Here is a 15,679-nt window from a genome sequence, read left to right on the forward strand (position 1 = left end):
TGCCTGTTAACTGTTGTGTCCTAGCTCCTCCACAGTCAACCTGCAGAGGCCTGGGGACCAGCAGCAGCATCTCCTGGGAGCTTGTGAGAGATGCAGGAGCTCAGGCCTCTCCACCCACTGAAACAGAAACTGCATTTTAGCCAGATTCCTAAGTGACCTGTTTGCCCAGTAAAGATAGAGAAGTGCTGTCCCAGGGTCCCCCTTATGACCTTATATTCCATCGTATTTTAATTATTTATCTATCTATTTTCTTTTTGGCTGAGCTGGGTCTTCACTGCTGCATACAGGCGTTCTCTAGTTGTGGTATGTGGGTGCCTCATTGTGGAGGCTTCTCTTGTTGCAGAGCACAGGCTCTAGGCTCAGAGGCTTCAGTGGTTCCAGCTCCCATACTCTAGAGCAGGGGCTCTGTGTTTGTGGTGCATGGGCTTAGTTGCCCTGTGGCATGTGGGATCTTCCTGGACCAGGGATTGAATCTGGGCTTCCTGCATTGGTAGGTGAATTCTAAACCACTGGACCATCAGGGAAGTCTGTATATTCCCTCTTTTTTTCAAAAACTGCACATTTTATGGAGGGGTTTGAAGGATTATATGGAGAGAGAAGACCTAGACCGTCATCTTTGCATGTCCTTTTGAAGTTTCGGAGAATTTCTGCCTGTTTAAAAATTACAGAGTCCAAGACCACTAATGTGTTAAGGGTATATAGCTTATCATGTGCATGAATTTTCTAAGTCAATGGAGAAAGGCTTCACAAATTACTTCTTGCCAATATTAAAAACATCTCCCCCCTTGAAGGAGGAAATGCTTAGGCAAGCATGTCCGAGAACAGAGCCCAGGTTCCAGCAGAATTCAAACCAGAACATGGGCTGCAGACTTCTAAGAAGCCCTGTAAGCTTTGGCCGGTAGCACAAGATACTACCATGTCGTTGTGGGCATTTTTATTTCAAGTTTCCTTTACAGTTTTGAACTTGAATTTCAGCCTCATGGCAGACCATGGTATGTGTGCAGTTGCTCAGTCATGTCCCACTCTTTGTGACCCCACAGACAGCCTGCCAGGCTACTCTGTCCATGGAATTTCCCAGGTAAGAATGCTGGAGTGGGTTGCCATTTCCTCCTCCAGGGTATCTTCCCAATTTAGGGATCAAACCCATGTCTCCTGAGGCCTCTGCATTGGCAGGTGGATCCTATACCACCTGGGAAGCCCAGACCACATTACTGGGGTGATAAATCAGAAAGAACACCTAGACTCATAGGAACAAACCATCGCCAGGGCTATAATTCCTCCTTCATCAGGTTACTACGCAATCCATGGAGTCCATTTGCAGCCTCTCTCCATAGACGTCATCTGTGACTCACCAAAAACTAAATCAGCCCATTTTATAAACATTCCATAGCTCTATACCCAAACACTTTCAAATATCCTGATCATATCAGTATATCAGTTGTTAGAAGGGAAACCTGCATCAATTCACAGATTAGAGAAGTTATGATAAAGCCAAAGTCCAGAACTCGAAGAGATTACAAAATTAATCTCTAGGTCCCAGGCACATTTCTAAAGCACGTCACAGTTTATAAGATGTCAAGCTCCCAGAGCCTGGCACAGAGCCAGCTTACAGAATGCTTGCCAAATACAATATTCCTGCACAATCTTTGCAGTAAATTCTAGCTTATGTGCTTAATCACTCAGTCATGTTTGACTCCTTGACCCTATGGACTATAGTCCACCAGGCTCCTCTGTTCACAGGATTCTCCAGGCAAAAATACTGGAGTGGGTTGCCATTTCCTTCTCCAGAGGATCTTTCCGAGCCAGGGATCAAACCAGGGTCTCTTGCATTGCAGGCAAATTCTTTTCCGTCTAAGCCACCAGAGAAGCCCAAGTTTAGAATGCATCACATTTTAGGTACCTTAAAAAATGGTGTTTTCTCTCGATCAACAGGGCGGTGAACATATATTTTCCCATTCACATTATCTTCTATAGAAAACAAACCAATCTCTGGATATTCATCCACACCAGGTCCTCTGATTAAATATATTATTTCCATGTTAGCGGACATATTATTGAACAGCTGGAAGGGAAAAAAAGGAGAGGGGAAACAAACAGAGTGAGAGTACCTATCAAATATCTAGGCTAATATTTAAAGGCAGTTTTAAATTATAGTTTTGAGAATTTATCCTAAAGAAATAAACAGGTAGGGAAAGATGCAGGAACAAGGAATACAGCAGCAGTTTGTTCTGTGATAGTGAAGAATGGGAGACAGCATAAATGTCCATCCTTATTGGAAGAATCTCATAGGGGTCCTCTCCTCCCATGACACCCATGCCTCCTACCACTTCTCTGCCTGGCGTCTTAGCCTCCTGCCAACAGGGACGTGTTGAATTGGACAGGATGATGGGCCTTTCCCAACAGCAGCTGCCTTACCTCACCCACAAATTTGGGGAAGGGTCCCGGGTCTTCCTCCTCCAGCTCCAAGGTGGTAATAACCCATCTTCTCTTGGATCGCCGTAGAAGCCGGCTGTCTCCCTGGGGATCACAGAGACTGCAGTGAGGGGGAGGATGTTGGTGAGGGGCTGGGGGTGGGGCACAGTGATTGACATGCCTTCCCTTTCTCATCCTCACAACAACCTCCAATGCCTAAAAATCCCAAGTGCCCATTCTCTTTACAACTACAGAGTCGGTACTAAACTGTGGGCCACGTGACGCCCGGGGATTTCACATACATATGTGGCTCCTGAGATGTTTCAGGGGCTATGGAGACAATGCTAAAGATCATTGTCTAGTGTGGGCTGACGTCTAAAGTTGACATGCACAGAGTTGTGGGATCAATAAAAAAATTACCCCCTCTCTATTCCTCTCTCTGGGTTTCCCTTGTGGCTCAGACAGTAAAGAACCTGCTATGCAGGATATCTGCTTAGATCCCTGGGTGGAGAAGATCCCCTGGAGAAGGGAATGGCAACCTACTCCAGTATTCTTGCCTGGAGAATCCCATGGACAGAAGAGCCCGGCAGGCAACAGGTCATAGGGTTGCAAGAGGCGGACATGACTGAGTGAGAAACACATATTCTTCTCTCCCTGTTTCTGAAACCCTTGGTTGAGAAAGCCTCCATTCAGTGCTGTGGGGTCTGCAATGCCTCTCTGTCTACTCACCTCCCTCGTGACAGAGACTGAGACTTAGACCCAAACATGAGGGTCAGAGATTTGTTGGGCAGAAGAATATAGATAGAATTGAACAGTGGGGTTTCATTTGTTTTACAGATATTTTACTGTTGTTCTTCAGTTGCTCAGTTGAGTCCGACTCCTTGCGACCCCATGGACTGCAGCACACCAGGCTTCCCTGTCCCCCACCATCTCTCAGAGCCTGCCCAAACTCATGTCCATTGAGTCAGGATTACCATCCAACCATCTCATCCTCTGTTGTCGCCTTTTCCTCCTGCCTTCCATCTTTCCCAGCATCAGGGTCTTTTCCAATGAGTCAGCTCTTTGCATCAGGTGGCCTAACTATTGGAGCTTCAGCTTCAGCATCAGTCCTTCTAATGAATATTCAGGATTGATTTCCTTTAGGATTGACTGGTTTGATCTCCTTGCAGTCCAAGGGACTCTCAAGAGTCTTCTCCAACACTACAGTTCAAAAGCATTAATTCCTCAATGTTCAGCCTTCTTTACGGTACAGCTTTCACATCTATAACATGACTACTAGCAAAACCATAGTTTTGACTATACAGACCTTTGTCAGCAAAGTAATATCTCTGCTTTTTAATATGCTGTCTAGGTTTGTCATAGATTTTCTTCTAAGGAGCAAGCATCTTTTAATTTCATGGTTGCAGTCACTGTCTGCAGTGATTTTGGAACCCAAGAAAATAAAGTCTGTCACTGTTTCTATTGTTTCCCCATCTTTTTGCCATGAAGTGGTGTGGCCAGATGCCATGATCTTCATTTTTTGAATGTTGAGTTTTAAGCCAGCTTTTTCACTATCCTCTTTCACTCTCATAAGAGGCTCTTTAGTTCCTCTTCACTTTCTGCCATCAGGGTAGTGTCATCTGCATATCTTAAATTATTGATATTTCTCCCAGCAATCTTGATTCCAGCTTGTGCTTCATCCAGCCAGGCATTTTGCATGAGACCCTCTGCATATAAGTTAAATAAGCAGGGTGACAATATACAGCCTTGACGTACTCCTTTCCCAGTTTGGAACCAGTCCATTGTTCCATGTCCGGTTCTAACTGTTGCTTCTTGACCTGCATACAGGTTTCTCAGAAGGCAGGTCAGGTGGTCTGGTATTCCCATCTCTTTCAGAATTTTCCACAGTTTGTTGTGATGCACACAGTCAAAGGCTTTAGTGTAGTCAATGAAGCAGAATTAGATGTCTTTCTGGAACTCTCTTGCTTTTTGTATGATCCAGCAGATGTTGGCAATTTGATCTCTGGTTCCTCTGCCTTTTCTAAATCCAGCTTGAACATCTGGAAGCTCTCGGTTCACGTACTATTGAAGTCTGGCTTGGAGGATTGTGAGCGTTACTTTGCCAGCATGTGAACTGAGTGCAACTGTGCAGTAGTTTGAACACTCTTTGGCATTGCCCTTCTTTAGGATTGGAATGAAAACTGACTTTTTCCAGTTTTACTGTTCAGTTCAGTCCAGTTCCATCGCTCAGTCGTGTCCGACTCTTTGCGACCCCATGAGTCGCAGCACACCAGGCCTCCCTATCCATCACCAACTCCCGGAGTTCACTCAGACTCTGTTAGCATATATTTATTATTTTGGTTGGCCAAAAAGTTCGCTCAGGTCCATAAGATGTTAATGGAAAAGCCTGAACAAACTTTTTGACCAACCCAATATAAGTATAGTTGGTATCTAGCCACATTCATTTTTATTCAGAAGATGTGCTCCTAAAACATTACTGAATTAGACAGTGAGTTGATCACAGGAATTACAGGAAGGAAACCATCACAAGGTGGATGGTGATATGGTGAAACCTCGAAGTGGTGGTGGCGACAGGGTCCCCTGCACTGGCCTGCACCCACATACTGGAAGACAGCAGGTCTGCTTCCTCCAGCTCCCTAAGGTGGAAAGGAGTGTGGGCGACCCTGGGGCCAGGACCGTATACTCAACTTCTGACTTTCACAGATTGTTCCTCTTTTAATTAGACATAAAGGCATCCTCTGCAAGTCTCCACAGTCCTTCAAGATTCTAAAAGGCCACACCTAGTTACTCATCTATTTTGTGGCAACTGAATATTGACAGGGCACTAAAAAACTCAAAGTTGCAAGGCAGCCTCTAAGTAAAGTACAATCTCACTTGGTTTATTGAAAAACTGAATTCCAAACCCCACCTTTGTTTGATTAGTAAGATCATCGTTTTCTTGCCGGGTGCTGTTGACAGTGCTGACCTTAAAAATAAAAATGACATTAATTAGCAAGGAGTGTACTTAGCAGATGGAGAAGGCACTGGCACCCCACTCCAGTACTCTTGCCCAGAAAATCCCATGGAGGAGCCTGGTGGGCTGCAGTCCATGGGATCTCGAAGAGTCGGACGTGACTGAGCGACTTCACTTTCACTTTTCACCTTCATGCATTGGAGAAGGAAATGGCAACCCACTCCACTGTTCTTGCCTGGAGAATCCCAGGGATGGGGGAGCCTGGTGGGCTGCTGTCTATGGGGTTGCACAGTCGGACATGACTGAAGCGACTTAGCAGCAGCAGCAGCAGTACTTAGCAGAACCAGGTAGACCCTGCCCGAAGTCACACAAATCTTCTAGAATTAGAGCAGAGAAAAAAAGGAACTGCTTTTGGTTTTGATAACTAATTTCTTGCTCTTGACATCTCAATTCAAAATTGCCATTTTCCTTCTGTGACTGTAAGAGAAGTAACCAGAAAATTCTGATCTAGTGTTACCAATGGTAGGGACATTTAAAGCCCTACCTGCTACTGTTATGTGAGCATAACACAATAAGTGGGAAGTCAAACTGTCTGTTCAGGGTTAGCCAAGTGTATTTATACGTGCACATGTAAAATAGCACCAAATGTTAATTGGTGGTGGGATTCAAGTGGACTTTTATTTAGGTTTTTTATTTTTCCCTTATTCGTAGACTTATCCCTTATTTTTAGACTTTATCATAAAATAACAAAACTAGGGGATTTGGTACTTTACAGTTACATAATGATTTGCATCGATAATTATGATATGCTATGCTAAGTTGCGTCAGTTGTGTCCAGCTCTTTGTGATGCTATAGAATGTAGTCCACCAGGCTCCTCTGTCCATGGATTCTCTGAGCAAGAATACTGGAGTGAGTTGCCATGCCCTCCTCCAGGAGATCTTCCCAACCCAGAGGTTGAACCCCTGTCTCTTATGTCTCCTATAGGTTCCTCCTATATGTCTCAGATAGGTTCCTTCCCATCTGGGAAGACTTGATAATTATTTTATCAGTTTTTCAACAACATTCCCCCTCTGGAAAAATCTCCACACATGAACAGTAAGAGTGTTGAACTTGAAAGAGACAAGCTATGCAATGCATGTCAAACCAACACAAAACACGTGTGCCTGTATGTTTGTGTATTTGTGTGCATGTATGCGTGCGTGTGCACTGACACTCATATTTCTACCTCCTTCATTTTCACTACCATATAACTTTTAACTATATGAAAAGGGGACAATTTGTCATTCTCCAATGATGGCCATTTATGTTACTTCCAGTTGTTTGTTATCACACATACACAGTGATGCTGTGGTTATAGACTATACATAAAGAAAATTTCTCTGGAGGACAGTTTTCAGTTTGTTTCGCCGGGGTCCCTGATCTTATCAGAGACTCCACAAGGCCAAACACATTTATAATAATCGAAGACACTACTTGTCTATTTCTCTGTGTGACATTTGCTCTGATGGTAGCAAGTATTGGTGATAAAAATATTGTAAAGTAGTTAACCTCCAATTAAAATAAATAAATTTATATTTAAAAATGCTGGTGCCTTAGGACCATTGGAGACCATGACATAAACTCCTCTGATAGTCTCACATGCTTCATCACCACGTACAGGCAGGAAAGAGGAAAGGAGGGAAGGATAAGGGAAGGTGGGAGGGAGGGAGGGAAGACTGAAGGAGGAAGGGAGAAATGAAGGAAGTGGAAAAAGGGCCAGTCTCAGTTAAGAATGATATGATTGATAAATTCACCTCGTTGTTGAAATGAGAAGGGATGCGGCAGGAAACACTGTCAATTATACCCCATGCCACTCCTGCGTGTGTATCTTTTAGACACTCTGCGTGTCTAGATGGAGGTATGAACCCAGTGCTGCCCATCGGTATAGAAGGTTTGTCTAGGAGAAAAGTGCATGTGTGATTGTCACAGTTGACAGCTAAACAGGCCACAATTTTTTTTTTTTTAATGAAGCAGCATTTTCCCCAAAAGGATGACTGACCAACCGTGGCTGTTCAGGAATGATTACTTGATCGACAGGTCTTTGATAATGAACAGTCAGCCCATCATTTCAAGAAAAACAATGGACGGTGTCATGTCGCCGATGATAAATTTTAAGCTTTCAAGCAAAAAAATAGAACTTTGGAAAACTTGAGCTTGACAGCTTCCCAGCACATAAAGATTTTTCTGCTGATATCAGTGGACAGATTAATGAATGTGACTTTTTGATTTTTTAGAATGAAATATGTCAACATGTGGAAGAACTGCATAGCTCCGTGAGCAAAGAGTTTCCTACTGATTAAGATACCACAGTCCAAAATAACACACAGGTGGGAGTTATTCAAAATTCAAGAGACTCCAGTGGTTTTCATAGAACAGAGTAATGAAAGTTATTAACATGCTTTCAGGCTCCACATGGCAAGTGACTGTTAAAAATGGACTACTTGTCAAATTCTGGCATGACATCAAAAAGAGTACCCACAGTTCCAGGCTATAAAAATATTCCTCCCTTTCCATAAGAATTGCTTCATATACTTGAAGCAAACAGCATTTACAACAGACTGAGTTCAGAATCAGAGAGGAGAGTCCAGGTATCTGCTTTTAAGCCAGACAGCCAAGAGATTTGCAAAAATATGAAATTGTACCATTCTTCACCCTGAATGGAAATGTGGAAAATACATTAATTTTTCATAGATGTTTGGTTTATATTAGTTTGTAATGGATTTATTATTATCTCTTTACAAATTTGCGTTTTTGCTGTATAGCAAAGTGATTCAGTTATATATATATCTATATATTCTTTTTCATATTCTTTTCCATTATGGTTTATTAGGATGTTGAATATAGTTCCCTGTGCTAGACAGTAAGTTTTTGTTTATCTGTTAATATTTTATTCCAAACACCTTTTTAAAAATTTATTGTTATTAAAAAATTTTTGAAATATAATTGATTTACAATGCATCAGTTTCAGGTGTACAGTAAAATGACTTAGTTATATATATATACATATTCTTTTTTTATATTCTCTTACATTATAGATTATTATAAGGTATTGAATATTTTCCCTGTGCTATGCAGTAGGCCCTTGTTAGTTGTCTATTTTAATCAGTATCTTTAATGAATTGAGAAGTACATTTAAAATTTCCCAGTCTTGGAAATTCCCTGGTGGTCCAGTGATTAGGACTCTGTGCTTCTACTGCAAGAGGCCTGGGTTTGATCCCTGGACAGGGAACTAGAATCCCACAAGCTGCATAGTGTAGCCAAAAACAAAAAAAATAATCAGTCTTAATTTCTATTATGGGGAGCACCAGTAGATATAACCACATAAACAATAATTCTTTGGGTTCTGCCTAAAGTTTACAAGTGGAAAGGCATCCTGAGAGTAAGAGGCTTGATAACTGCTACTCTAGGATGTATGAGGCTTCCCAGGTTGTAGAAAACCTGCCTGCCAATACAGGAGACATAAGAGATGCAGGTTCGATCCCTGGATCAGGAAGATCCCCTGGAGGAGGGCCTGGCAACCCACTCCAGTATTCTTGCCTGGAGAGTCCCACGGACAGAGGAGCCTGGCGGGCTACAGCCCATAGGGTCAAAAGGAGTTAGACACAACTCAAATGCCTTAGCACAGCACAGCACAGTAGCACTCTAGGATTTATACCTAAAATCTCCTGGGGACAGGGTGAGCCATCACCAGCCCACCTAGATCCTGCCAAACATCCTTCACTGTGGTCGCGTCCCTGCCCCCACCTGTAAAGATGTAACCTTAGCCAAGAGCTTGTCACAGCATAAAGGACTGTGTATTAGATAATGGTGTCATAGCGCATGAAGAAATATCCTTCAGATCTTCCCTTCTTGTGGTTGGCCACCCTCCTGGTGGGTGGGGATGATATTGCATCATCTGGTTTTGTTAACGTCAAATTTAACCGTAATGTTTGTTTCCTGCCACAGACTCTATTTCTGTCTTTTTTTCCTAAAGGCAAAGTTTTTTTTTTAACTCCTTTCGTTCCAAAATATCAAATATTGATTTATTCATATAACTGCTTCTTGATTAATGTAACTAATTTTAAATGAAGGGTCCAACCAGGTGTGTGAAGCTTCCCTGGTGGCTCAGAGGGTAATTAATCTGTCTACAGTGTGGGAGACCTGGGCTCATTCCCTGTGTCAGGAAGATCTCCTGGAGAAGGGAATGGCTACGCATTCCAGTATTCTTGCCTCTGTCTATGGACAGAGGAGCCTGGCGGGCTACAATCCATGGGATCACAAAGAGTCAGACACGACTGAGCAACTAACACAACCAGGTGTGTAGTTTTAACAAGTAGAAAATTGCAGTCCTGGGACAGCATGAAAAAATTCATCCCGTTTCTAAAACAGGTGTATTTCCAGGTGGCCCAGGTCATGAACAAAGAATACCTTAAGGTTTTGTATCCTCTCTGGCCTCAGTTTCCCCTTTTGTGAGCAAGGGTGTGAAGCAAGGTATCTTTAAGGCCCTTTCAATCAGAAAGCTCTAGGTTCATTTTCCTAGGATGACACATAAGGGCACAGCTGACAGTCACGTGGGAGTGGCTGGAGAGCTGGAAAAGAGGCCTGAGATGGTGTATTTCTTCACCCAGAGATGCCTGAAATTTCACATCCTGAATGTACACATGTATTACTTCTCCTCTGGTGCACAGCTTAGAATTAACTTGCATCATCTTGTCTGGGTAAGGCAGAGAGACTGGAAAATGGTTACACTTGCCAAAATGATCTTGTTAAGTATGCTTATTCTATTTCCCATCCTTGACAATTTTAGGTTGTTTGTCCAAACAGGATGCCGTTCAAATGATTTCCATAATGCTTCCTATAATTCAGTGGGGGAGAAAAATGTTCTCAAAGTGTGTCTCCAGCTGCAGTGTCCACCTGACTGTTTCATGGGAGTGTGGCAGGTGGGCAGTCATTGCAAGATCCAACCTGCCTATCACTTGAAAGGTGCTGCTGGACTTGAGGGAATGTCGCGGGCATTGTGCTGGCCTGGCTGAGTAGCCGTGGCTGCCTCAGGGAAGAAGTTATCTGAGTAAATAAAGGCTTTGTGTTTATAGAAGAACCTAGATAGCATATTCAAAAGCAGAGACATTATTTTGCTGACTAAGGTCCGTCTAGTCAAGGCTTTGGTTTTTCCTGCGGTCATGTATGGATGTGAGAGTTGGACTGTGAAGAAGGCTGAGTGCTGAAGAATTGGTGCTTTTGAACTGTGGTATTGGAGAAGACTCTTGAGAGTCCCTTGGACTGCAAGGAGATCCAACCAGTCCATTCTGAAGGAGATCAACCCTGGGATTTCTTTGGAGGGAATGATGCTGAAGCTGAAACTCCAGTACTTTGGCCACCTCATGTGAAGAGTTGACTCATTGGAAAAGACTCTGATGCTGGGAGGGATTGGGGGCAGGAGGAGAAGGGGACGACCGAGGATGAGATGGCTGGATGGCATCACTGACCCAATGGACGTGAGTCTGAGTGAACTCCAGGAGATGGGGATGGACAGGGAGGCCTGGCGTGCTGCGATTCATGGAGTTGCAAAGAGTCGGACACGACTGAGCGACTGAACTGAACTGAACTGAAAGAACTAAGAAGGCAATAAGGAAATAATTGTTTCCTGCAAATATTTCACTGTTGACAGCAAATTTGAATTCAAGAACAACTTTTTTACTGAGGTATGATTGACATACACCGTTATATTCCTTTCATGAGAACAGTACAAGGATTCAATCCATATTTGTATGTATTTCGAAATGATCATCACATTGAAAAGTAGTGAAAACATCAGTCACTCAGTCATGTCTGACTCTTTGAGACCCCATGGACTGTATCCCACCGGGCTCCTCTGTCTGTGGGATTCTCCAGGCAAGAATACTGGAGTGGGTGGCCATTCCCTTCTCCAGGGGATCTTCCCCACCCAGGAATGAAATCCACGTCTGCTCCTTTGCAGGCAGATTCTTTACCATCTGAGCCACATCACAATAAGTCGACTTAATATCTGTCACCATTTATAGTAACAGATATTTTTTCTTGTGATGAGAACTTCTACATTCTACTCTGTTAATGAATTTTATATATGCATATGGTCTTATGAACTAGAGCCACCATGCTGTACATTTAACTTGCTTTAAGCCACCAGTTTGTCCTTTGTTATGGCAGCCCTTGGAGACGAGTATGTGGTCCAAAGAGTCTCTGCATACAGAATCTTGGCTGATCCTTTACAAGTGCAGATTCAGCATGGGGCCGCAGCAAACAGAGTTCCCAGGATTCTTAGGACAGAGTCTGGCCACCCAGTCTCTGCTGAGGGCTCAGCATCACCTCTGACCACACAATTCCTCATGTCTTGCAATCCACTGACTCTTGTTCTTGAATGAGGGGTTTGAGTGAATTAATCGGGCAGATCATACAGGCTAACATACTTTTTAACAATAACTCAACTCAGAATTTCCCAGATTAATAGCAACAACAACCTACCAACCATAACAGACATTGTTGACTAACTTCATTCTCAAACCCTCCCTCCTCTCAGGTTCTAGAAGCTGCCCCAGCCCAAAGCCGAGGGTGTGCAAGCTCTCAGGGCTGGAAATGGCAAAGAGGGGGATAGGACCCTGCTTCTGCGGCTTGTCGTGGGATTTGGAACAAAGACCCGCAGCAGAGTTGCAACTTTGTTCTTTGCTTCATGTCAGGATGACAACGTGAAGGTGGAGATTTGGGGAGAACACTGTTGTAGATATCTCAGCTCTTCAGCAGAATGGGTACCAGTTTTAAATCTGGAGGTCAAGGGAGGGGTAGTGGGTGCCTTATTTGCATATCATCAGTGGTTAAAAGTCAGCGTAGGTGGGAGAAGATAGGGGCTGAAAGGAATAGGTTACTTATAGCCAATTCAGCAAAAAATTGGGCACCTCTTGGACACAAAGGTCTTCTCCAATTGAGGGTCCAGAGTACAGATTGCTCAAAACCACGGAACACTTGTTTATCCCATTATCTCCCTTGGCCTTGATCCCCGGAATCTATATATAGTTGCTTCCACCAAACACTGAATTGCTACCCACAGTCCAGCCCTGCTGCCCACTGCCCACCCCACCCACCACACCCTCAGTCATGAATTAACCTGCCTGGGCTCTGTGCTAACACGCAGAAATGAGAAACAGACAGCTCTGTTTTCTCTTGAGTTCAGTTAGGGGTAGGAGCAAGAGTAAGAGAAAGATGGGAACAAGGTTTGATTTGTGACATATCCAAATCCAGGCTAATGTGGGCTACTAAAACAGAGTTCTACTAGGAGCGGTCAGAAAGAAAAAAACAAATGTCATATATTATGCATGTATGTGGAATCTAGAAAAATGGTACAGATGAACCTATTTGCAAAGCAGAGATAGAGACAGAGACACAGTGAACAAATGTATGGACACCAAGGGGAGGAGTGTGAGGTGGGATGAACTGGGAGACTGGGGTTGCCATCCACACACTACTACTACTGCCGTCGCTTCAGTCGTGGCCGACTCTGTGCGGCCCCATAGACGGCAGCCCACCAGGCTCCCCCGTCCCTGGGACTCTCCAGGCAAGAACACGGGAGTGGGTTGCCATTTCCTTCCCCAATGCATGAAAGTGAAAAGTGAAAGTCGTGCCCTTAGTGACTCTTAGTGACCCCATGGACTGCAGCCCACCAGGCTCCTCCGTCCATGGGATTTTCCAGGCAAGAGTACTGGAGTGGGGTGCCACTGCCTTCTCCTACTATGTATAAAATAGATAATTAATGAGAACTTACTGGGTGGCACAGAGAACTCTGCTCAGTGCTCAGTGGTGACCTGAACAGGAATGAAATGCCCCCCTAAATGTATACATTTAGCTCTTTCTCTTTGCCATATAGCAGAAAGTAGCAACACTGTAAAGCAACTATACTCCAATTAAAACTTTTTTCAAAGTAGCCAAGAAAAATTTCTGAACATTAAGCAAAGGGTGGCGAACAGGGCATCGAATTTCAGAAGCAGAGCTGGCCAGACAACTAGGGACTTTTTGTTTCCTCTTCTGTTTACAGTAATACCCAGCACTTATGAAAGCACCTGGCCCGGAACGAGTGGCCCACCAACAGTAGCAGCCCAGGCACTGAGTGAAGAGAATAACCATCCTGTCAGGGCACGGAGAACAGCAAGAAAAGATCCTCTGCATTTCCTCATTGACTCCCACAGCCACCCAGGTCAAGTAAGTGCCTGCAGTAGCTCCATTTTCAGATGGAGGCAATGAGGCTTAACAAGATGAAGGTAGAGCCTTGAAAACCCAGATGCCTAGGCCGCATCCCCAGATCAGCTCTGCTGAATCCAGGGGTGAGTGGCCTCTGGGCACTGGGACTCTCGCAGCATCTGAGAAGAGTCAAGCTTGAACCAAGGTGAGGACCGAGGCCAAGCAACAGCCCAGGTGCCAAGCCAGGTTACGATGCAGTGCAGATCCACCATCCTGACCCCCACCCACTGCAGGGCCTCCTGCCTCTGCCCTGGCCGGGTTTATAAGGGAGAACCCAGGAGCAGTGCCAGAGCCCCATGGCTCTCCCTCTCTGTCTGAGGAAAGCGGGCTGAGCAGAGCGGCCATGCCCCACAGGCAGATGCAGCCTAAACTCTGTCCACGGTAAGTACAAGCAACAAGCCCAGACATTTCCGTCTTGATTCTACTGTTTGTTTCCGAGTTGAGCCATGGCAACTGGTGAGGGGCAGAGGGTGGGGAGGCAGGGGGATTTAGCCCTCCCACCCCCATGGGTTTGCTCAAACCCTCTTCGACATACACAATTGAGATTTTTTCAGTCTTATGTAAAGTGAAAAGAAATGTCCTTAGGAAACGCATTGATACAAATCTAAACGTATGTATCCTATATAAACCAGTCTTAGCCTGTTCCCACTACTCTGCCAAATCCCTCCTTGGTGTTAATTCTGGAACCCCTCTTCTTTCCCTAAAGAAAGTACTAAAGCTCCCAACCCCCCCACCCCCGCCCGCAGCTGCAGGGCATCACACTCAGCCCCGTTCCCCCACCCTTGAACAGGCAGAGCCAGCTGGAGCTGTGCGGTCAGCTCCCGGTCCCCAGCAGGTAAACCCCACGTTGTGGGTACCAGTCCCTGCTCACCAGCATCAGGAACGCGAGGAGCAGCAGCAGCGCGGGGTGAACCCTGCAGCGCATGCCGCCTGGTGAGCACCCACAGCCCACGGGCATGGCAAGTCCTCCTGGCTGTGGGCCCGTCCTTCCCAGCAGGCTCTCTTCTCCTATCACCGTCTGGTCACCTTGTCACAGACACTCTCTCAACTCTTCCCGTCCCTGCTCCCGAGCATTCTTGTATTTATCAGGGGTGGGATGGGAGGCTGAGGCTTAGCCTTTGGCCTCATTAACCACAGGCAGAATTCTCAGGAAGGGAGTGGAGGAAATAAAACTGCCCCAGCGATACGCACAGCAGGCGTCTGACCCCAGGAGACCAGGGCTCAGTCAGAGGAGGGTGAAGCCAGTATCTATGGGGAAATAGGGGTTTGGTTTCTTTGTTTTTGGTTCCAAAATCAGTGGAATGCCTACTGATCTCTTCCTTGTAGCAGAGTATTTTAATGCTCATTTCCTTATAGGCTCTATTGCTTGAAATCAAAGAACTGGAAAAGGACTCCAAAAAAGAATAACTTTATTAAGAGACGAAAAAAAAGAGAAAAGTATAATTTTACCTTCCAAAGCATTAACCATCTTTATCCCAATCATTTCTTGAAGTTCTGGGGTTCATAGACTTCACCAAAATCTCCTTTACGTTTAGATGAACCTGCCTTTTTGATTCTGAGATGAAAGAAAGAGGGAGGAGGGATGGGAAAGAGGCTCCCTGTGGGAGGGTCTCTGTACCGACCTGGGGCCTTTACATTAGGATTCTGGAAAAAAGACAAGTTGAGGTTCTAACATACCAATACTTCAGGCTGCAATGAACAAGTGGAAAACAAGATCTAACACTCATTAGTCCCCATTACCTTAACGTATTACCTGTGATCACATCACCTTGTTGAAAACACTAAACAGTTCTTCAAGAGGTGAAATAAAAGATAATATTTACCTTGTCTTAATGTATTTTCATGGCTCTGTGACAGGTTGCTGTACTTTTTAATTTGAATTGTTTATAATCTGAATCCAAGTTGTTTGTTACTAAAAGGAGTAAGTAATGCAATTTTTAAACCTTTCTATATTTCCTGTACATAGAGTGGGGAGGAGAGTGGGAGGAGTGTTCAGGACACATGTATACCTATGGCCAATTCATACTGAT

General features: G+C 44.5%; 1 protein-coding gene across 14 annotated transcripts in view; it reads right to left on the minus strand.

The window, feature by feature from the left end:
• CDH26 (cadherin 26) overlaps positions 1 to 14,705 on the minus strand; it is an 84,247-nt gene extending 69,542 nt beyond the window's left edge. For 12 of the 14 annotated variants that reach the window (XR_009595950.1, XM_042229916.2, XM_042229918.1 and 9 more), the window contains exons 1-4: positions 14,521 to 14,705; positions 5,321 to 5,377; positions 2,416 to 2,517; positions 1,901 to 2,062 (exon numbers count right to left, since the gene is read on the minus strand). Coding sequence is in view for 13 of the 14 variants with exons in the window: in XM_042229916.2 (XP_042085850.1) it covers positions 1,901 to 2,062; positions 2,416 to 2,517; positions 5,321 to 5,377; positions 14,521 to 14,607 (408 nt within the window). In the remaining variant the exon portion in view is untranslated. The remainder of the gene's footprint in view (positions 1 to 1,900; positions 2,063 to 2,415; positions 2,518 to 5,320; positions 5,378 to 14,520) is intronic. The other 2 variants (XM_060396947.1, XM_042229915.2) reach the window with 1 other exon arrangement.
• Positions 14,706 to 15,679: the final 974 nt, after the last annotated feature.

This window comes from Ovis aries, chromosome 13, assembly GCF_016772045.2.
Source record: "Ovis aries strain OAR_USU_Benz2616 breed Rambouillet chromosome 13, ARS-UI_Ramb_v3.0, whole genome shotgun sequence".
Classification (NCBI taxonomy): Eukaryota; Metazoa; Chordata; class Mammalia; order Artiodactyla; family Bovidae; genus Ovis; species Ovis aries.